The sequence below is a fragment of the Nanorana parkeri genome, unplaced genomic scaffold, assembly GCF_000935625.1.
Source record: "Nanorana parkeri isolate BGI_ZX_2015 unplaced genomic scaffold, ASM93562v1 scaffold576, whole genome shotgun sequence".
Taxonomy (NCBI): Eukaryota; Metazoa; Chordata; class Amphibia; order Anura; family Dicroglossidae; genus Nanorana; species Nanorana parkeri.
Genome location: NW_017306844.1, coordinates 749,260 through 772,032, shown reverse-complemented (window position 1 = coordinate 772,032; position 22,773 = coordinate 749,260). Strand labels below are relative to the sequence as shown.

At 43.8% G+C, this 22,773-nt stretch overlaps 1 protein-coding gene across 1 annotated transcript; it reads left to right on the top strand.

Moving 5' to 3' along the window:
• Positions 1 to 723: 723 nt before the first annotated feature.
• KRI1 (KRI1 homolog) lies at positions 724 to 21,745 on the top strand. Its single transcript, XM_018562389.1, has 19 exons — positions 724 to 835; positions 1,496 to 1,566; positions 2,735 to 2,840; positions 3,277 to 3,367; positions 3,659 to 3,713; positions 4,941 to 4,990; positions 5,997 to 6,090; positions 7,381 to 7,458; positions 8,692 to 8,810; positions 10,160 to 10,286; positions 11,294 to 11,389; positions 11,486 to 11,656; positions 12,983 to 13,058; positions 13,148 to 13,266; positions 13,944 to 14,094; positions 15,748 to 15,878; positions 17,312 to 17,376; positions 20,002 to 20,097; positions 21,007 to 21,745. The coding sequence occupies exons 1-19, from the start codon at positions 760 to 762 to the stop codon at positions 21,743 to 21,745; spliced, it is 2,511 nt and encodes an 836-aa protein (XP_018417891.1). The 5' UTR covers positions 724 to 759.
• Positions 21,746 to 22,773: the final 1,028 nt, after the last annotated feature.

The window sequence follows — 22,773 nt, the reverse complement described above, 5'->3', positions numbered from 1 at the left end:
GTGGCACCTTTGTTGGCCCATGAAAATGATTGGGCGGCATGTAAACAAGCTTCCATCTCTGCTTACATTGCAAGCAGCAGTGGCAATGAAAGAGTTAAACTAGAAATAAAGCCCAAACTTTTATTTTAAGTCTTGGATGGAGCAGAGAGGGATTAGAACACGTCAGGATGTTACGGCGGTCTGTGTCCCCGTTAGGGAGATCTGTCCTCTCTACTTGTCCTGGTGAATGTTATCACCTAAAGTGAAAGAAATTCTCAAATTTTGGGTTGTCACTATTAACAGGAACAGAGGGGAATCTCCCAATGGGGACACTAGTTCTGGTGACCACCATTGATTTCCTTCACTTTGGAGGGATTTCCTCTCACTTCCTGCTATGCCTATTGGGCAGGAAGTGAACATCTCCCCAATGAGACACAGATGGTAATCAAAAATCTGCCAGGGGTTAATAAAAATCACATCCATTCAATATTTGAAAAAACAAATAAAATAAAAATGCCCAGGCGGTAAAATAAGAGCACCCACCGGTACATGGCAGAAGAAGGATCCAAAAGTAAACATTTAGGCAACAAAAAAGTTGCATTTCCCTTTATAAAAAAAAAATCTACAGACTAACCACACCTACCTCAGAGATGATTGGCTGAGAGCAGGCTGGAACGCATGAGCTTGCCGTTGATTTGCGGAGGTGGGGGTTCCTGGAACGCATGACGTAGCAAGGGGGGCGTGTTCCGCACTTTAACGTGCTTCCTGTCCCGGAGCAGCATGGCAGAGCTGAAGATTAATCGCAAGTTCGCTGAGCGTTATGAACGTTACCGGGAGAAGGAGGAGCTGCAGCGACGTGAGTAGTTACCGGTCCGACGGAGCGTTCCTCATACCTCACCAGGCATAGTCCGCCTCTGTAGGTCCAGGCTGTACTCCGGGCCTAGAGTGTGTGTGTCTGCATCTGTTCATGGTGTGCAGGACTCGGCAGCACTGGCGGGCATGCTGAGACTTATGGTTCTCCCTGGGGAGCAGCTGAGCTGAAAAGGCATTGTACAGCTTACTGTACTTCAGGAAGATTATTGTCCCTGGAGCTGGGCTTTAAGGGGGAGGCTGGGTAGTTGTTGTTTACCATAATTAACCCTGTCTGTACCTGTGCTGACAGATCTCAGCATCAGTTGTAAAGTAGATGTGTACATAGCACTACACAGGCTTATGTCAAGGCTTCCGTTATACATTAAGGGGGATTTATTAAAACAGGCAGGTCAGTCCCATCTGTTTCCCCAGGAGGCAATCATGGGCAGGTTTGACAGAACTATAGCAATCAGCGCACCAGCGCAGTCCGTTCCAGACCAGAAAAATACTGCATCTCTCATTTTGTCTGGTCTGGAATGCACCATTTTCCGGACCAGGTCTGGTCCGGAAAATGGTGTGAACCTGCCCTTAAGGAAAACATCCCTGATAAGTCTTTGAATGTGCTTGCTCATAGATCTGAAATGGGTATTTCTGTCTCTTGTAGTAAAGGATCGGTATGGGAACAAAGAAGAAGAGGACAGCGAGTCTTCCAGCTCGGAGTCTGAAAATGAGCCGGTGAGTTTTGAATGCAGCCCTCTGAATTTTGGACCTTGCTAATAAAAAGTGTAATGCCCCATTCACACGGGGCTTTCCTGTGGCAGGAATCCCTGTTGTCCTGTTCAGATGCAAAGTTAATGACAAGGTGACAGCGGCCGCATCTCACAGAAGCAGGATAGATGCGTCCAGCGACAATCATCTATTCCAAACTGCAAGTAATTGTACCATGTACGATGCGGACTGACGCTGGGAGGTGTAGCCGCTATCACCCTGTCATTTATTTCAATATATTTACAGCCGTCGGTTCTGACACCCGGGATTCCTGTCACGAGAATTCCATAGGTTCTTGCTACAGGCATCCCAGAACATCCCGTGTGAATGGGGTATAAGTGTCCAATCAAATCCCAGCTGTCATAGAAGATGTCAGTGAAGCCCCAATGATTTGCATGAGGCCGAACCTTCATTAATAAGTTATGAAGTGTACAAGTGAATCCCATTTAAGGCTCATGCACACAGATGCCTGGGGCTGTATAATGTAAATTTGGGCTGGATGTGCATAAACGCACACATGCATACGGACATACAACCGCAAACACAGACTGTCTGCATTTCGGGTTGTAGTTCCATACACATGCATGTGTTTACACCGGTATGGTATATTCCCAAGTACATCCATTGTTTTCTATGGGTGACTCCTGGGACAGATAAATTTACATGATATGGCCCCAGGTGCCTGTGTGCTCAAGCCTTTATATTGGTTCTAATGTAAAAGGCAAGATAAACAGGGAGCAATTTTTGCTGTTGTCTATATGGGCGAGCTGGATTTTATTTTCTGATTTGACATGGATGATCTTATTTATTACTAGAAACCACACAAAAAAATAGCACAACCTAGTAAAGTACATTTATAACACTTACCAGTGCAGCTTCCCTTGTAGCCCATCTTCACTCTCCAGCGTTGTGTTGGGTGGCTGTGTCTCCCCCGCTGTGGTTTCACCCTCCATCTACTATGTCACTAGTGTCCTCCTTCACAGCTGCTGATATAAATGTACTTTACTATGCTAAGGTTGGCTTCCATTTTTTTTCTAGATTGCAGAAAGGTCTCTTCATTGGCTGTTAAAAATGGCCCCGATGTGTTGTGTGTGCTGTCATTTTCCTCTGCTGATCTCGTTTCCCTTCTCTCTAGACGATTGATCCAGCACTGGACAAGGAATTTTACCGTACCCTGTCTCTGCTCAAAAAGAAAGATCCTAGGATATACCAAGAGGATGCCACTTTTTACAAAGAAAGAGGTATCTACACCCTACCTCTATGGAGCTCTGTGTTTGCTTTTCCTCTGTGTTTAAAGTCATAACGGTTATGTGGTGTTAAAAACTTTCCACACGTGGAAGCGCAATTTTGTGCTATCAGTACCTTCCACCTAGATTTCTAGAGGGATAATCTTCTTATTTTCTTTTGTCTTTTTTTAAAGTATTGTTTGCCCTATTTATCAAATATCATGGCAAGAGTTATTACACTAAACTGCATGTGACCATTCAGATCTGATATGGAATGTATGTTGCATTGCGGAAGTCGGCTGCTTTCTTTTGAAGTCCCATCTAAGGGGCTCTGAAAAATATTTCTTCCTTGACAAATGTCATATTTATGTGTACGTGAATAGGAGGATCTACACAGGAGAAAGACTTTACTGCTTCCATTTTGCTAAGAAAACACATCTCTGCCTTTCAGATCAGCCGGCTGCCAGTCAGAGTAAATCCACAAAGGAGAAGCCTATGTACCTAAAAGACTACGAGCGGAAAGTGATCCTGGAGAAGGAAGGGTGAGGTGGTGTTAGTGACTGCCATGGCAATACATTGATTTGTAACTCTGAAAACTTTGATTTTAACCAGTTGACATCCGCGGTGTTAAACCCCCTTCCCATCCAGGCCATTTTTCAGTATTCAGCGCTGCGGTACTTTGACTGACATTTATTCCGTCATGCAGCGCTGTACTGAAATGAATTTTTGGGTTGCCGTCGCCAATGCAGCAGTGCCGTCCGTCCGTTTTTCTACTACGGGCGGACGGCAAGAGGTTAAAAGAGCCTCATTATTCTACTCGTCTTTTCTTGTAGGAAATATGAGGATGAAGAAAGCTCAGATGGAGAGGAAGGCGTATTACAAGATCAGGTAAGTACGTGTGTGTTGGCTTATGGATTCATTGGGCATGAGCTGCCGTTCCTAACCCTTGGTTGTCGGTTGACACTGCTCTGCCTCTCATTTTGCAATGATCAGGCCTGTTCATGTAAGGCCCAGTCCACACCTACGCCTTGTGGGTTTGGTGCAATGGAAGTCCTGCCTGCTGCATCTTTGATTTGTAGTAAACACACATTACATAGAGTTTGGTGGTAAGGCATGTATAACACCCAATGCACATACAACCTCTATACATACAGATCTGAACGGGGCCTAACCCCTCAGAACATTGGAGAAAAAGGGGTGACATTTTTAGGCTCATCAGATTTGTGAGATTCTACCTACAGCAGAAGATGATTCAAATCTCCGCAGACATGTGGCTCCATTTCAGAGCACATTGAGTGCTGTGTGTTCTGGCATTTTATAGAACCTTGCACCTGACAGCTGTTATGATAGTGCTTTATTTATGCCTGTTCTATTTCAAATGCCGCTTTATGCATAAACATACCTCCCTCCTTTAGATCTTGATCTGTGCTGGCAGCATGGTCACTTGTTGATTCAGCACAATCCACAGACAGTCTTAACTCCCCAATAATACACAATTTGAGTCCAATGCAGTTTTACTCAATAGTGCAGAAGAGGGTTTTACCAGTCTTTTGAAGTGTAAAAAGTTAATGCTCTTCCCAGCCCAGTGTCTGCTATAAAGAGACTAACTGAAGAAGCATGGAGAAGACGGAGGGACTAGCTACTACTGCACTAACTAGCACTGAACAGCAGGGGAGAACAGAGGGTAATACTAAATCTAGAAATGAACATGTTACTGTGACACTAATCAACCATTGGATGTCAGTAGATCCAGAACATTGGAATTGTAATACAAAACAATGCAACAGCACAAAATACATAATAGGTGGGACACAACAATGTCAGTTATGAGGATTAAAAAGAGCCTGGTCATGGCAGCCATGTCGTGGGTTGCATTTCTAGAGCCCAAGTTTTAAGTGTCTGAGGAGAATTGTATGTGCTGTTCATAGACAGATGCCATCTTTTACACACTCTCCTGTGGTAGAGAACAGATGAAATCCACTTGGGTATTTTATTGGACTGAAGGCCCAGAATGTGTCGGTTATGATGTAGAATAGAGGCAGGTGTACTTTATTTATGAGTAACTGTAACCTTGCTTGTGAGCAGTATTATTGATGTTCTTTTGTTTGTCTGCAGCGTTCTCGATCCCCAACTTACCTAGAGGAACAGAGGCAAATCAAAGAAAGGTGGGTGAGCTGCTGAGGTTTTTTTCGGGAACTTGTGAACGCTTCCATTTTTATGATGTCTTCTGTACTATTGTGACTAGCAGAAAAGACATTAGGACTTTGCAGTACCTGGAGTTGCACCACTAGAAAAATCTCGGAGCAGCTTGTGTATAGTTGGCGCACCTACTGTATGTGACATGGGGTCTGTCCCTCCACCACAGGGTGACACAGACAGGGGGAGCTATGTTACATGGAGTCTGTCCTTTCCACCACAGGGTGACACAGACAGGAGGAGCTTTGTGACATGGAGTCTGTCCCTCCTACCACAGGGTGACACAGACAGGAGGAGCTATGTGACATGGAGTCTGTCCTTTCCACCACAGGGTGACACAGACAGGGGGAGCTTTGTGACATGGAGTCTGTCCCTCCTACCACAGGGTGACAGACAGGAGGAGCTATGTGACATGTAGTCTGTCCTTCCCACCACAGGGTGACACAGACAGGGGGAGCTATGTGACATACTGAATGTATATCTGCAGATCAAGGAGTCATGACTATCAAAGGAAAAGTAATGGCCCATTATACTCTTCCTTCCATCCACTTATGGGAAGGAAGAGTATAATGGGCCATCACTTTTCCTCCTGCAGGTGGATGTCCATCACCACAGTACTGCCTTTATTATGAATATGTCTTCACATTGTTTGCCTGATGAAGGAACCGCATGAGGTTCCCAAACCTTCCGTTTCATTGTGCTACCATGATAATCTGATGTCAATGAAGACGGAGTGATAAGGTGGAACTCTATGTGCTGGTAACTTCATTATTTTCTACCGTTCTATGAGGCGCCATCCGCTGGTTGCCACCCACCAGAGCTTCATTGGGTGGGATTTAGGTTAGGAGTGCGATGGGACATCTCTAAGTCCTTATCACTTGGTGACACAGACGGGAGGAGCTATGTGTCTTGGCTTCCTATCGTTTTATCATTAATGACCTTTATAAAATGTCTACACTTTTTTTTTTTTTCCAGTTTTCAAAAGTTTGTTGAGGACAGTGACAGTGAAGAGGATGTTGGGACCACAGCTAACCTGTTAACCAAACGAGTGAAAACCAAAAAAGAAGAGGTGAGCAATATCTCACCATCCGTATATGTCTGTGTGTTTTTGCTGAATTTGAGGAGTTGAAGGTCTATGCTGACAATTATTACTTCTGATTATCCTCATCTTACTGGGATTTTGTTCAAGTTGTCCCAGAACCACTGCTATGAGGGACTATTGATACAAATACTGTATTTCTATAGGTGGACAACGGGAAACAGTGCTGATTTGAAGGCTATCCCCATATCCTGTAAAGGACATTTACTAAAATTGGACCAGACAGAATCTGGAGCAGTTGGGCACAGTAACCAATCAGCTTCTATCTAAGCTTTGAAAATCATAGCCCAAAGTTGATTGGTCACCATGCACAGCTGCTCTAGATTCTGTCTGCTCCAGCCCGATGTTCAGCGTGTCTCTCTCACTCCATTGCTGTAGAGACATGTTGGACATGGGTACTTCTATTGTAACATATTTTTAGACCCATGTCCACCCAGATGTGCCCGTTGAGTGAGACACTACCTCTACATGCTTTTAAACTGTTGCATCTCCTTTCTCTCCTTTTGGCCATGTGAGCAAATAAGCACTATAGAGCGCCTCCCTCCCGAGTAAGCCCCCTCTGTGGGTGCGAAACGTGTAGAGAACGAAATTGCATCATACCTTTTTGATTGTTTTCAAAATACAAGCATGACTAAGTTTTTGGATCATGGTGGTGACCCGAGAACTATTCTTATCCGAATTCTATTACTGCTATTGTCTAATAACCTGAGGGTCTCAAGGAGAGTGCTCAGCAATGTTAGTGGGACTGTTTTTAATTTGTTCCTGTTTATATTCTACTTTTGTCTTTTATGTACATTAACTAATAAAGATTGTATAAGTTTAGTTTTATCAGAACTATATGGTAGTGGTGTCTGGTACCTATGAAGCCCCATTTTTGTGTTTTTCTATTTTATCAACTCTGTACTACAGAAATGATCGTTGGAAGCTGGTTGCTATAGCCAACAAGAAATGTTCTTAACGTGTTTTTCGTGCCCTAGCCACATTAATAATGTTCGGAGCAAAATTAATCAGAATGTAAAAGAAGAATTGAAATTTCACATTGAGGCGGGTGACAATGGTGCACTTCTATGTGGAAAACAGTTTACTACATGTGTGTACATATACATTGAATTGTCCTGCTCTAAAGATTTTATGAATTGTTGATCCACTAGCCTAGCGTTTGCAACGTGTGTGTGTGTGTGTGTGTGTGTGTGTGTAAAAAAAAAAAAATATATATTTCTTACTGTTAATATAACAACATGTCCCATGACCTTCCTGCAGGACGAGGAGGAAGAGGAATACATTGGCTGGCTGAAAGGGCAGAAAGACATAGAAGGAAAAGAAGATCTGAAGGAAATGGTAGGTATAGCTGTGCCCATATAAAGCCGTGGTATGGTGTTACGGTGGCCATACTGCAGCTTTAACACAGAAGAAACACTACTGGCACATATATAAAAGTGCAGTGATGTGCTTTACAGATCTGCCCCCTTCTTGATTTATTTATTGCTCCAAAGCAGGCAAGGCCTGATTCATTTGGAGAAACAGGAATTCCTATTCCAAGCAGAGTCCTGTCTTGCATTAAGAAGGGAATGTATTGCAGGGACAAGTCAATCATTTTGCCACTTTACAGATCACTGGTTCGGCCACATCTGGAGTATGCGGTCCAGTTTTGGTCACCGATACTCAGAAAGGATGTCCTTGAGCTAAAAAAAGTCCAGCGCAGGGCAACCAAACTCATTAAGGGGTTGGAGGGCCTGAACTATGAAACAAGGTTGTTTAAAATTCAATATGTTCTCTTTTGGAGGTTAGGAGATTAAGGGGGGACCTGATTTTCTTGTATAAACTGTTCAATGGTGACAGCAACATTATTAACAAACTCTTTACGGTTAGCTCTGTAACAAAGACCAGAGGGCACCACCAAAAATTGGTGGAAAAAGAATTTCAACACACAGGGCACAAGGTGTTCTTCACAGTTAGAGCGGTTAGGGTCTGGAACTTGCTGCCGCAGGAAGTGATTTCAGCTAAGAGTGTGGAATCATTCAAGAAACTCTTGGACGAATTCCTTGGAGACCATAACATACAAGGGTACAAGTACTCCTAAGAACAAGATCACACATGGACTCATACACACGCACATACCAGCTCAAACATAAATGCATACACACAATAGTTTGGACTTGATGGGCTTATGTCTTTATGCAACCTCAAATACTATGTAACTATGTATTCACATGACCTTTCAAAACCATGTGATCAGGCTCTCCTCCAATCACAGACTTTCCTCCAATCACAGACTGTTTGCAGCGTTCTTGCCCCTTGACAAACATTTCAATCACACAGTTGACAAAACTTCTATGGCCTTTACTGCTTAGGGATTGATTGGCTGTTCCAACTGGTCATAAAAGAAGAGCCAATCAAAACAACAAAGTAGATAGGAATTCTGTCTAGAGCAACATGGAAACTTCTTGCCTAGGGATGAATTACACCTGTTTCCAGAAAACATAACCAGCTCTCTGTAAAAGCAGAGCAGGTCCCCCAGAGGGTGAATGGCACTGGCTGCAGCAGTAACCACGTTGTGTTTTGTTGATATAGACTTATCTGAAGGAATTCTGGACTGACCCTTCCCTGGAAGAAGGAGAGAAGTTTCTAAGAGATTATATTCTAAACAAAGAGTATGTGGAGTCTGAATTGGAGTCTGAAGACGAGGAATGGTGAGATATACAATTTGATTACACTGCAGATTTTTGTTTTATATAGATAGTGGTAATGGGTTGGGAATCCTCTCAGGTTTTTATTGCTGACCGTTGTTATTGGGACAGAAAGTGAATTAAATTCCAATGTTATTGTCACCGGAACGGGAGTAGAGGGGATATCTTCCAATGGGGGTCCTTGTTCTGGTGACAACTAAGATGGGGATCTCGCTCACTATGGAGCAATTTCTTATTGTATCTACAGGGCAGGAAGTGAAGGGAAATCTCTTGAATGACACACAGATGCAAAAGAAACCTCCAAACTTTAAATATATATTTAAAGTGGAACTCCTTTTTTTTTTTTTTTCCATTTCTACCCTTTGGACAATGAAAATGAAAAAGTTTCTACCCACACTTTCCAGAGCTGACCCAGACTTCTTCCTCAGTCCAGCACCAGAGGTCCTCTTCCGGCAGAACGATACTTTTTCATTCTGCCCATTTCCTGAGTCCATCCTTTTCATTTATATGCCCCCTTCGAAGGTGCATCATCATGCATGCTGGGCAAAGTCCTAATAATTATATTGGATGCACCGATACGTGTCCAAGAACTCAGCTACCAATTACTGATACATTTTTGTTTAGTGTCATGTGACTTTTTCTAAATCAATACTGACTAATGGTGGCACTCTGCAGGACAGTGGTGTAGCGCCAGGGCCCAGTCGCAGCTGCAGCCACTGTGACCCTGGTAGTTCTCGTGAAAATGCCAAGTATCGGCACTGGTATCTGAACATCCCTAGTTTCTTATAAGGTGATCTGCTGCCAGATGAGTATTCAGATGCATCACAAGCCATAAAATATTTTAGCAGAACGATCTGTGTGTCTTTAATTTCAAGCACTGTGATCTGTCATATGAAATGGAGAAGCGCTCCAGAATTATTCAGCACCACCGAGCTCCTTCCCCACCACAGTGACAAACTTTCAAAGGAGACATCCATTTTCTGGACTCTTCTGAAAATGCTAGTTCCCTGGCTGCTTGTCCCCAGAATGAGTCTGTATTGAACCCGTGATAAAGGAGCAAGTAGCATTTTTAGAAGGAGATAAAGCAAATGTAAGTTGCTGTATTTCGCTTTGTATGGGTTTTCAGTCAGGTGCGTGCTTAAAAGGGCTAAAATGACACTACCCCTAAGGTTTATCGCAAAGTGCTGATATACAGTCAGCTTACTAATATAATTATAATTTGATAATGTCATTTAGTTTGCAGAAACTGCTGTTTTCATATTCCTAATACTCCATAAAATCTGCTTTGGAGTCATAGATTCACTGATCTTTACTTTTCACGGTGATAAAATTGCCCCGTATTTTTCCTTCAGCCCGCCAGCACTGGAGGAAGCACCACACGTCTCTGATTCTGAGGACGAAGGGGAACTTTTCTTGACAAAACAAGAAGATTTTGAAAGAAAATATAACTTCCGATTTGAAGAGCCTGATTCTGAATTGGTAGGTATAGCGCTGGGTGCATGGAGGTGGCTTGGGTGTGTTCAAAGTGTAGCTTATAGTCAGTACTAGGGATGAACTGATACCGGTTTTTCGGTTACGAGTACTGATTTTTTTTTTTTTTTTTTTTTTTCCCGGTACTCACCGATCCCGGAAGTCCCATTAAGGAAGCCAGGCGGCGTGTAAAGATTCGCAGGGAGCATGAAGCCAGCTTCCCGGCCAATCGGAAAGCCGAGTGTCACATCATTACACGGCGCCCAGCTTCCTGATTGGCCAGCTTCCCGACCAGTCAGGAAGCCGAGCAGAGAGTCATTACACGCTGCCCGGCTTCCTGATTGGCCGGGAAGCCGGCTCCATGCTTTCATCACAAGTGATGAGGGAGTGTGGAGCGTGTAATGAATGGCTGCCCAGCTTCCTGATACCGGAAGCTTGAGTTATGGGCTAGGCGTCGGACTATTTGAGTACTCGGCATCGGCACCGATACTAGTATCGGTGCATCCGTAGTCAGTACAATGGCCTAGAATAGATAATGTGTGAGTGTAAAAAGGAGTTAATTCTTTGTTTTCTAGTGTGGCCAAGATTGCAAGAGCCTAAGGGTCATGTCACTCTAGTGTCCTGTTGCTGTCAATGACTTGCTATAAGCAAGATTTGCGAAGAGATCACTTATTTTCTTGTCCTATGGTGTCACTTACTCGTTGGCCAAATAGGCAAGGAATCATTCGTATGCCGCTGCTTTGCTCGCAAAGCAAGATTCTGCAACCAATGGGGGAGCAATGCCCATTCTGGACAGGGGTGTCAGTTACACCATGGTAATTTAGCCGCTGGTGAGATATTGTGACATGGCTCCCTTGGTGGACCCAAGTTTTGTCAATCTCTGTACTGGTGTTTCTCTTGGTTTTTCCTCATCTTGTAAAATTGCAGTCCAGAAATGTGAATATTGTGCTGTCACATCTCTGTCTATTCATAGTAGTGTATGCAATCCATATGATTTTCTTCCCATCTGTTTGTAGATTAAGACTTTTCCCAGGACCATCGCTCGGTCGGTGAGGAGGAAAGACGATCGGAGGAAGATGAAACGAGAGGAGATAAGGGAGAGGAAGAAGAAGGTGAAGTCAAAAATATTTTTCTGCGGGAGGGGAGCAGGCAAGTAGATGAGCAATAAGAATCGCTTTAGCGGCCATTTTGTTCTGTCCCATTTACAGGAGAAAGAGAAGAAGGAGGAGGAGATGAAGCAGTTAAAGAACCTGAAGAGGAAGGAGCTGCAGGACAAATTGCAGAAGCTGCGGGAGCTGACCGGAGATCAGAATCTAGGAGTTACTGAGGAGGACTTGATGGAAGATTTCGACCCGGAGAAACATGAACAGATTATGCAGGTGAATTAATTTTGTCCCTCAAGGAAGGCTTTTATTCTTTGGGCGCAGGATGGATTATGGTTGAGGGTGCTTCTGTTAGAAGGTACCTTCACATTAATGTTCAAAAACATGACCAGAGAAATTTCCTCCACTTAATCTAAATGTTTGATGGAAGTAACAAATTCCTAGATTTCTTGCCTATTATCTTATATTGGCTTATTAGCAGTCAGCCCTACACTGATCTTAGGCCTGGGAAGCTTTAAAAAAAAAAAACGGCAGTGCATATTATATTAGGCTTCCTTGGCAGCTGCCAGGAGTACGGGTTATTTTATGGCCAAGGAAAGGGAGCAACTGAAAGGGACAAAGGTAGTTGAAAATAGCCGCGTTAAATGAAAGGAGAAAATAATGACAACTGAAAGGGAGCCGTGGTTATTGCAAAGGTATTAGATTTACAGGATATGTTAGGATATATATAATTAGTTGTGACAGGGTCGGAATATCACCTTTACTTTACAGAATCTAGTAACTGTATAAAAGCTAAAAGAGAATCACTTTAAAGCCCATTTTCACCTTTGCGAAGGTATTTTTTTTTAAAAACATTCCAGCAATGTATATCGAGTGAGCATGAAGCAAGGATATGCCGTTGCAGTGTATGAACATGGAGACTTACTCTTTTTTTTTGGCTCCTTTTTGAAATGGCTGTCTCTGTGCTTTGCAAGCAGTCTGGGTAAATTAACATGCTCTTTCCCCCCCTATTCATAGTGGCAATCCCCCCCAGTGTATTGTGACCTGGAAAGGCAGAGCTGGTGTGCAGTGATACAATGACTCACATAGAGGGGGTCAGATGCTTTACAATCTGACCCCAGTGTCAGACTGAGTTTCCTGTGGAGGAAATTTTCATTTCGTGGCGCTCAGGCCCACTAGAAAGTGCATTAAAAAAATTATGAAAGCCAGCAATGTGAGTCATGAAAATGTGCATACATCATCACTGCGCCTCTACATTACCATGATACATGCTAATCACGTACAAAGGAGGAAATTGACTTTAAGAAAACCTTCTCAGTGTCAATTCACCTTAGAAAAATACAATGGATAATTGTGGCTCCGGGGTCCGTTTCCCTTTTCTCAGTTTTTTCCTGTCACAGCCAATGATGGTTCCCTGACACCTACACTACTGAGAAATGCCGGCTGTGCAGAAGTACAGTTGGCCTATTATTCCGCAATCAGGAATCATCTTTCTGTTCTGACTATTCTTCCCTGATTTGTGACTGACTGAACTATGTATATTAACATCAATCTTACATTTCATTATTCAGCCTCCTATTTAACGGTTTTCTGTTGTTGTAGAAATGCTTTGGGGATGATTATTATGGAGTAGAGGAGGAACAGAAGCCACAGTTTGACGAAGAGGAGGAGTTGGATGGTGAGTCAATGTGGTTGCCATCTATCCAACCACTCTTTACTCCATATATATTTCCGCAAACTGGTTCACCACTCCGGACTCTTTCACAGGGGAGTGGAACTGGGATAACTGGACTGGAGCAGAAGGAGAGGAGGGGACTGGTGACGAGGATGAGTGTGACGAGGAAGAGGAAAATCCCCAGCTCCACTGCGATGACCCAAACTTTGTGGTAATTTGTAATCATTACTTTTTGCATGTGAAAATACATGTTGTACTGTTCACTTAGTTCTGTGGGCAATCTGGAAGTTTTGCTTTTGGACATGGCAAATATTATGTTAGGTTTCCATCTGTCCTGGTTGTGCTTGTATCCACGGCTCTTATTTACCAAACTGGAATATGGCATTATTTTCTGTTTGATCTATTAAAGCTGACTTCTGGATTAAACACAAGTCATTTTGTCATGTCATGTCATGTCATTGTCATGTTAAATTGTCATTTAACATGACAATACTGGTCTTATATCCTGTAATAAAGACCGGTCACTGCTGCATACCCCATTCACTCTGTCTCTCTCCTTGTGCAGGGTGTCTGGTCCTGTATCTTGTAATGAAGACTTGTTGCTGCTGCTCTCTCTACTTGTGCAGGGTGACTGGTCTTGTATCTGCCCCCTGTAGTTTTCTGCAGACAGCTTATAGTTGAAGGTCCTTCTGCATGACACCTAGAGCTCTGATTGCTGCACAGGCTATGCACAGCCCAGTGGTAATGTCACTGGCCAAGGTATTTGGTGCATGCAAAGTGATGTGTTTATGACACTTTCATGGTCAGCTGATGGCTGGTAGGTGAACCCTAACATTGTGTAGGAGTTGTTTTGGTCATATTCGCAAGCCCTTCCTTTTTGTTTTTCAGATGGATGCAGAGTACGACCCTCAAGCAGCTCCTGCACCATCACGTAAGGAAAGAAAGCGGCTCCGGCTGGAGAGAGAAAAGAATGCAAAGAAGAGAAAGAAGTCTGTGTTTGCTGAAGCTGTGAGCAAAGACAAACCCATATTTAACCCAGGTCAGTCAGACAGGCAAGTCTGTTTAGTTAATTAATAAGTTCTGTATAGGTCCATTTTTGCACACTATTGCTGAAAATCTCCAACACACTGTGGCTAGTCCCAGTGTCTGTGCTGCCATAGGAGGAGGACTGGCTGTTGATCTGGCAAGGCTACAGATGTTGTATATTTCATGTCCAAAAGATACCAAGCTTTGTGCATTAGTGTGATGAAGAGCCTTTTTCCTTACCAAGGACAAACCCCATTCACTTAACCCCGGGCACTATAATCTTACTGGAGTTCATTACGTTGTACAGTTTCTTTGCTGTAAACTCCCCTGCCATATTTCAGAACGGCCTCCTTCTCCCCACAGATCTTGTATAAATGCGGGTGGAAGTCCAGCTCCCGCTGAACTTGTGTACCTGCTCTGGCTGTAGGGCTGTGGGACAGTATAAACCCCCGCCCCAAATGACACCCCACGGTGATCTGATTTTCTTTTTTGGAAATTAAGAAACATGCTGCTATTGAAGGGGTTATACCACTGAGTGTGGTGATTGTGCCCTAGATACATTAAATGTACAGGGCAAAAACAGAGGGATAGATATAGGGGTTAATGTATAGATGTACAGGATAAGGGAGGCAAAGGGTTTAATATACATATCGGAGCAGAGATAGAATGTGGATGAAATATAATGTAGAGGAAATGGGTGTAATGGATGAAAAATGTAACACACTATTATTTTGTGTTTCTCCTGCAACTTGTTTTAACCAGGAACTAATGAATGAATGACTGGTTTCCCTTGCATCTGTTGTAAGAGGGAGGGTTTGGCAATGTAAATATTGCCATGTGGTTGCTGCGATAACCAATCACAAGGCACAGAGCTGCTCCAATTGGCTCCGCCTGTAGCCCATGCTCTCTGTTTTCTGTGGGCAGCGGCTTGTGTGCATACTGGGCATGTGCACGCAGGAGATTCTAGGACATTGTGCAGATATGTGCTCCTGGAGCAAAGGGCTGCAGACTGGCTGGTCTGCAAGTGGTTAAAAATTGTGCGTGCATACCTGCAGTCGGTTTTATCTTTTGCTTTATTATTATCCATATGTCATCTTGCAGAGTCGGTTCCAGAGAAGTGATGGGATCGTTCCTTCACAGGGCTTTCCCTGTTGGAACGTCTTTCATCCTAAGCCAGGAACAAACAGGGCTTGTAATAAGACTAGTTTATAAATAGGGGGGGGGGGAATTCACTGACTGGTCACTAGGGCTGGCGTGTGGTTTGTCGCAGGGTTTTTAAAGTAACATGGGAAGGTTTTCTCAAAGTTTTCTTACTTCCATTTGACTTTATCCACACGCTTGTTCTGGGTTTGTGACTGAGAATCCAGATATATTTACACATCTGGTATTTTTAGGAGGCTATAGACAGCAACCTTTTATATTCCTTTCAGTACAGATACACTTTAGGGCAGGGGTGGGCAACGTCAGCCCTCCAGCTTTTGGGGAACTACAAGTCTCATGAGGCATTGCAAGACTGACAGCCACAGGTATGACTTCCAAAGGCAGAGGAATTATGGGAGTTTGTAGTTAAAGCACAGCCGGAGGTTTGGAGTTGCCCACCCCTGCTTTAGGGTGTACAATGAAGGCACTAACAATCATCAGATAACATAATTTCTGTTTTACACAGATGATAAAACATTCCAGGAATATGTAGAAGAATTTTACAAGCTAGACTATGAGGATATTGTGGATGATCTGCCATGTCGATTCAAGTATCGTCCGGTGGTTCCTTGTGACTTTGGACTCAGCACTGAGGAAGTAAGTGTGTTGAGCTGTAGCTGTATTTAACCTAAAGCTGAACACGGAGGGAAAAAATTACCATTGCAGTGGGATTTCCTGAGCTCTGCAAGGGTTAAATCCACCTTTTGTCTAAGGAGAACAGAAAAGGCAAGTGTACGTGCCTTATCCATTGCTTTCCCGGCAGCCAGCACTCTTCTCTTGTCCCCGACTGTTCAAGTTGTGGCCAAGCCCCCAGTGTCTTAAATGACACTGTGGGTGCTGCAATGTGTGTGATGACGTCTACATGTCTGCGACTGATGCAGCCTAGTGGGATCGATCATGCTGCTTGCTGCCCCCTCCCAGACAAATCCAGCATTTAACCCTTGCAGTCTGGGGAAGCCCCACTGCAGGGGTCATTTTTTTTTTCCCCTGGAGTACAGTTTTATCTAGCTAAACGTTTTTCATCCTTTTCAGTTGAGGCATTTATACAAATAGGTGCGAGATGTCCTCTAAAAAGCATTTGAAAAGTGATTGGATTACCAACCCTTGCTATAATTCTGACTGCTCATACAGTGTAGTCAAAAGGAGATTTACTTGTATAATGGAAGCTGTAAAAGGTCAACCTGCAGCTGTTTTGGAACCTAAAACAAGAGAGGTGCAAACTGAGAGACCTTTAAAGGACTGACCCAGTTTGTTTTGTTTTTTTTTTTAAACTCCAGATTGCATTAAAGCGTATGCATAGTCAAACTTTTTTTTAAACTTTGGGATGAAGTAAGGAAGGGTTAGAACCCCTGTCAGATTTTTACTGCCATCTGTGTTCCTTGATGGGGAGATTCACCCTCTATTTGTCCTGGTGATTATTGTCCCTAGGACACAAAGTGAACGCAAATCAAAATGTTATAGTAGTCACTCCAACAGAAGGTATGGGAAAACCTGCTCTGGTGATAACTGTGTTTAAAGGGGATTTCCCATCACTTTGGTGTGAAGTAAAGGGAATGCGTGGGTCCAACAAAGCTCCCTATGATAGAAAACCGGCCTGAATGAACTCCAGTGCACATGCGCAGGAGTTGCATCATCCCGGCATGGCCAAAGATTTCGGGGAAGGTGAGCATAGTTCATCTTTAAATGTTAGCCTACCCAAACGTTAGATGACTGTTGCTCAATCCTGATAACGATCATTTGTATGGATTTGTAAGTGATCGTTTGCCTGTATCCCCTCAGTTTGCTTTGCAGACTCTTCCCTGCTCCAGAGATCTTCAAGGTGACGGAGAATTCTCCAGAAACAAGGGTCAGGGGGGGTTGTTTCTTTGCATAAATCTACACGATTGACTGAAATGATTTAGCATGTCAGTGGCAAGTTCTGTTGGAGTGTTCAGTGGTCAGGTCATGTGGCTGTGCTTAGGTTTGTAGTTTTGGGCATATGTATATCTACAGCGGAATATGGAATTCAGTTACTTAATTTTCTCCTACAGATCCTGAAAGCAGATGACAAGGAACTCAACAGATGGTGTTCACTAAGGAAGACTTGTATGTACAGGTGAGAACCCGCTTGTGTCTTTAAACTCCATTTTAGCAGAACCATTATATTCATGGATAAGGAGGTTAAAAGGGAACTGGAGTTGCCCCCTTTTATAGCGGAACTTCAGCCAAATGGCTAAAACATAGATGAAACGCATATAAAGGAGCTCATTTTTTTTTTTTTTTGCCAAAGGATTTGTGTTTTGTCCATCCAGCCCTGTGATTTGAATAGCTGTCACGGAGTACAGCTCTGTCTGGCAGGGTAGGAGACCTGATCTTTCTCTCTTCAGTTTAGTAACATTTACAGGTCTCCTTTCCACCCAAGCCTGTGACTGGACAGTGAAAATAGAAGCAGCAGGATCAGGAGCTCCTCTCCTTGTCTGTTTGCTCTCTCCTCCTTTCCTTGCACCGCAGCACAACTGATTGGCTCCGTGTGCTGTTTCTGAAGTTCTCCTCTCTGAGCTCTGCTATGCAGGGCCTGCATGCTATACTGGATTTGGCCAATACCTAGTCAAATTCAGGTACTTATAATGCATGCATTTAAAGAAATACATTTAATAATGTATAAATGAATACAAGACTACATTTATCTCTTTTATATCTGTCCGGAGTTCAGCTTTAAAGTTAAATGTGCTTCCATATCTTTGATCCATGTTAAAAAAAAATCCAATGGTGGAATAGGGTAGGAAGAGGGTTCTGTCCTTTTTATTTTTATTTGGGCAGCTGGCTCACAAATGCAGCCCGAGGTATAGAACACTTGATCCAACTGGCATAGTGAGGTTTTCATTTCCATCATGTCACAAAATATGGAAACCAACTATGCAATCTAGGTCAGTCACTGTTAAAGTAGAACTTCTGTTTGACGGTCTAAACAAGTCCCAGTTACTATGTGATGCACAACCCTTATAAATAGGGATGCACCGATACCGGTATTTCAGTATCGAAGTACCAATATATTTTTTGCGGTACTTGCCGATACCGAGTACCAGAAGTCCAATTCAGGAAGCCAAACATTGACTTGCCACCTGGCTTCCTGATTAGTCGGGATGCCGGGCAGCGTGTAAAGACTCGCCACTCGTGCAAGGCCCGTCCAGGGCTGGGAAGGGGGAAAAAAAAGGGGGAAAAAATGGTTATAGGAGGTACAGAACGCGTCTTTGATATAAATAGAGAGTAATGGGGGTGGGAGTTGGTGTTCTGTCTAGATCTGATAGTTAAAGGGTATTTGTTCTGACAAGGGTGTTGCTGACACTTCCTCAAGGGTGTGAGGCAAGTAAAGCAAGTGGGGTCAGGGGTCCTCAGTATATCACCGGGTTCGGGATGTGGTATGGGTACATGCTGACCCGGGCGCTGTGTATTAATGCAACGCCCGGCTTCCTGATTGGCCGGGAAGCCGACTCCATGCTCCCTTGTCATGAGGTGACGATGGAGCACGAAGCCTGCTTCCCGACCATTCAGAAAGCCAGGCTCCGGGCCATTACACGTCACCTGGCTTTCTAATTGGCCAGCTTCCCGACCAATCAGGAGGCCGGGCAGCGTGTCATTACACTTTGCCCGGCTTCCTGATTGGCCGGGAAGCCGACTCCATGCTCCCTTGTCATGAGGTGACGATGGAGCACGAAGCCTGCTTCCCGACCATTCAGAAAGCCAGGCTCCACGCCATTACACGTCACCTGGCTTTCTAATTGGCCAGCTTCCCCGACCAATCAGGAGGCCGGGCAGCGTGTCATTACACTTTGCCCGGCTTCCTGATTGGCCGGGAAGCTGGCTCCATGCTCTCTCGTCACTTGTGATGAGAGAGCATGGAGCCGGCTTCCTGATACCGGAAGTATTGGTCTAGGCATCGGAGCATTTGGGCGAGTACGAGTACTCGCCCAAATACTCTGCATCGGCACCGATACTAGTATCGGTGCATCCCTACTTATAAAGTAAACAAAAAACGCCCTATACCTTCCTTGACTGGGCCAAATCCTCCATTTTATGTTTCACGCTCCCCTTCCTAGACACTGCAGCTCACAATCTTTCACCAACAGATGCAGTTCTGTCAATCCAGAAATGGTGGGCAGGACTAGGTGTGGCCAGGAGCTGATCGACAAGCTACAAGCCTGTAAATCAGCATTGACCATCCTAAAAGCCACGTCCCCTTCAACATTTAACAAGCAGGGAATCACCAGCACTCAGTAATGAAAGCAAATGTTGTCCCTTTACTGGACAGAGGCGTCATAGAAATCAAAAGAACCGACATTTCGGGGCCGCGCAGGGTCCTTTCCTCAAGGCAGAAAACATGACCATGAAAACTGAAAGTGTAGATGCACCTATAATAAAGTGCTGCATCACATATATTTTTATGGGAGGCCATAGTTGTACTTTTAAGAGAAAACTAGTAAATGGAAAGTTTATATAACCTGTTGAACAGTATCATTCCTCTGGGAAGGTTGGAACCTTCCTTGCTTTCCCCCCTTCACACAGAAGAAGTTTGGCTGTGTGGGATTACATTTTGGCTACATGTTAATAAAGTACTCTGGCATGAGCTTTCTTTATGAGGGGTCGGATTGTGCCATAGCCCAACCTTTTATAGTCTTTGGGTTAAGTTCTAGTCTGTGCCAGGTAAGAAACTTTGTAACCAGGATTTTGAACTATGTTACAGATCTGATAAAGAAGACCTTTATGACCAAAATATCTTCAGCCAGAAAGGACAAAATCTTTGGAAGAAACAGCAAATCCTAAAGTCTGTTACTCAGAGGTAGGTTTACTTAATTATATAGGAATAATCGTGGAGTAGCAGCTAACCGATCACAAGTTAGCTTAGAGTGGACAGATTGGCTAGGGCTCATTCACATGAGTGGTGGATGCAGGTTATCCTAAAGGGGAACTGAGAAAGTCAGAAAGGCGCATTTATTTAGTAGGGAGGCCCCATGCAAGTGTATGTCTGGGGTGGAAAAAAAAAAACTTATCTGCAATACTTGCACATTTCCTAGTGGTTTTTATCTCTTTAAAAATGCTGCAAATACAGTACAAAGGGTTTATCTGCCAGAAATCCATTGATTTCCTAACATCCTTTTTGAGCTCACAGCTCAGTGGCGCTGCTGCACTGAAATCCCAAGCAGTGTTGCAGGTACTCTTATTATATATAACAGAACACATCCCCTTGTTATGAAATGACGAGAATGAGGAAAAGGGGTAGTCCAGGGCTGGCTTAAAGCACAACCCTAGCATGCTTTCAAATTTACCCAAATTTACCCATTCAGTAAAGTCCACTCCACACTGCATGGGTAAAATCCTTGTTTGGTTAGGGGCAAAGGAATAAGCACAAATACCTTATTCCTCACTTCCCCGGCCTCTCCTTCTCTGTCCAGCATCCTGGGTTGTGGACAGGCCCTTGATGTCCTCACGTACAATACTAGACTGCTGGTCCTATATACGAGAGCTGTGACTGGCTAGATAGTGCCGTGAAGTGGCTTTGGAGGACAGATTGCTCAGAAAGTAGGAAACCTGCGGGAGCAAATAAAAGCGTTCGTATTCCTTTGCCTTCTAGCCAGATGCAATGCGGGGTAGCAAATGGGGTGGATGTGGAATGTGTGAGCACAAGGGGTAGCCATGTATTCATTTTAAAATGCTCAAGAACTATACCTCTATATTTTATGCTCTGTAGTGCTGAAAACTCAGAATCTTCAGTCCCCTCCAAGACCAAGGTAGGAAAGAAACGCAGAGAAAAACTGAAAAACCAATCAGAAGAGAGCAAGCTGGTGCTAAAATCTGCTGAATCAGAAGAAACAATGCAGCTAGACGTAGGTCAGAAGAAATCTCCATACACTGAAGCTTTGCCAAAGCTGGAGGTAAGAGAGAAGTCAGCCTCTGCCGAAACAGAACTGACAAAACAGTCTTTGCCCAAGGTGGGTCGTGGTGAAGTAAAGACCATTGGCAAGTCAGATGCCAGCAGTATACCCACAGCGAAGAAAGTGTTTGCCAAGGCTGAAGAACTGAAGGCATTAGCGAATAAAAGCTCAGAGGACAAGCCAAGTCACAATAGTATACCTGCAGCGAAGAAGGACTCTGCCAAGACTAAAGTACTGAAGGCAGCAGCAGAGAGTAAAAGCACCAAGGACAAGCCAAGTGCCAACAGTCTACTCGCAGGGAAGACAGTTTCTGCCCAGGCTGAAGTACTGGAGGCAAAAGTGAATGACCTGTGTTTGAAAGCAAAGAAAAAGAAACTAAAACGGAAGGGCGGGCATCTTCTGGGTGCCATGGTGCGATTGGGTGGAAGGGAATTTAGTGGGCAAAGACTGCGGGCATATGGCTTGAACCCCAAGAGGTTGCAGTATAGGCAACTGGGCAGAGAAAGGCGGAAGATGAAGGAAAAACAGCAAAAGAAAACCACTAAAGAGAACTAAATACAGGACCGTTAACACCACAAACAAAACTTTACCATGGAACTCAATTTAAAATGTTTTATTTCCCCAGATAAATAAAACTGTTATTTGTTGTGAACTGATTTAAAGAAGTATCACTATATTTGGAGTTAAATCCTTCAATGGAGTAAGTAAGTTATACAAACTATCCTGACATGTAAGCAAAATACCAGAGGCAGAACTCTCCTGTCTCCAACAGGCTCTGCCCCTTTTACTATGAGTTGACCTAATGAGGAACTTCCTGATCATTCTAGGCTGCACCAAATTCCATCCCCAGCAGGTCCTGCTCCCCTCCATTGTGGGTGGACCTGATGGGGAACTTCCAGACAATTTTAGGTTGCACTACACTTCACGTCCCCCAAGCTGACCTGAAAGGGAACTTGTAAGAATAGTTTGTATAACTTCCCCAAGGCACCTTCAGGCAAATTAAAACGCTAAGGAGGAAGTTATACAAATTATACTGCCAGAACCTGCACTTGCAGGTGATCAGCCACTGCTTGTTAACATAGACTGCTAAAGTTCCCTGAGGTGCATTCAGGCAACAGAGGATGCCGAATATTTACAAGAATCTGGCTGATCACGCAGCCCTGCCCAGGAAGACTGTGGCAATAAGGTTTTAAAGACTTCTCCTTGATGTCTTCTGTTGCCTGGACTCACCTGTGAAAATTCATACAAATGATTTTGCCCCAGTGCAGGAAAGAGGTGGTGGTGGCTACTGTGCAAGCTGTACCTCCCACATCCATACACCCTCAAATTGGGCTACTGCCAGGTGTGGCGCCAGCACAGACAATACAAAAAAAATGGTCTTTTAACAAATAATGGTCCATGGATCAAAATGGGACCAAATGCTACATGCACTTGGTCCCTTGGGCGATTCAACCTGGATTTTTTAGAATGTAGTGATGTAAGCAAACATTATTAGCTCTGAGAATGCCCGCCTCTCCAAGAAAACCTCCACCCAGAACCATTTTATTTGGATATGTAGTTGGTGATATGATGCTGAGAAATTC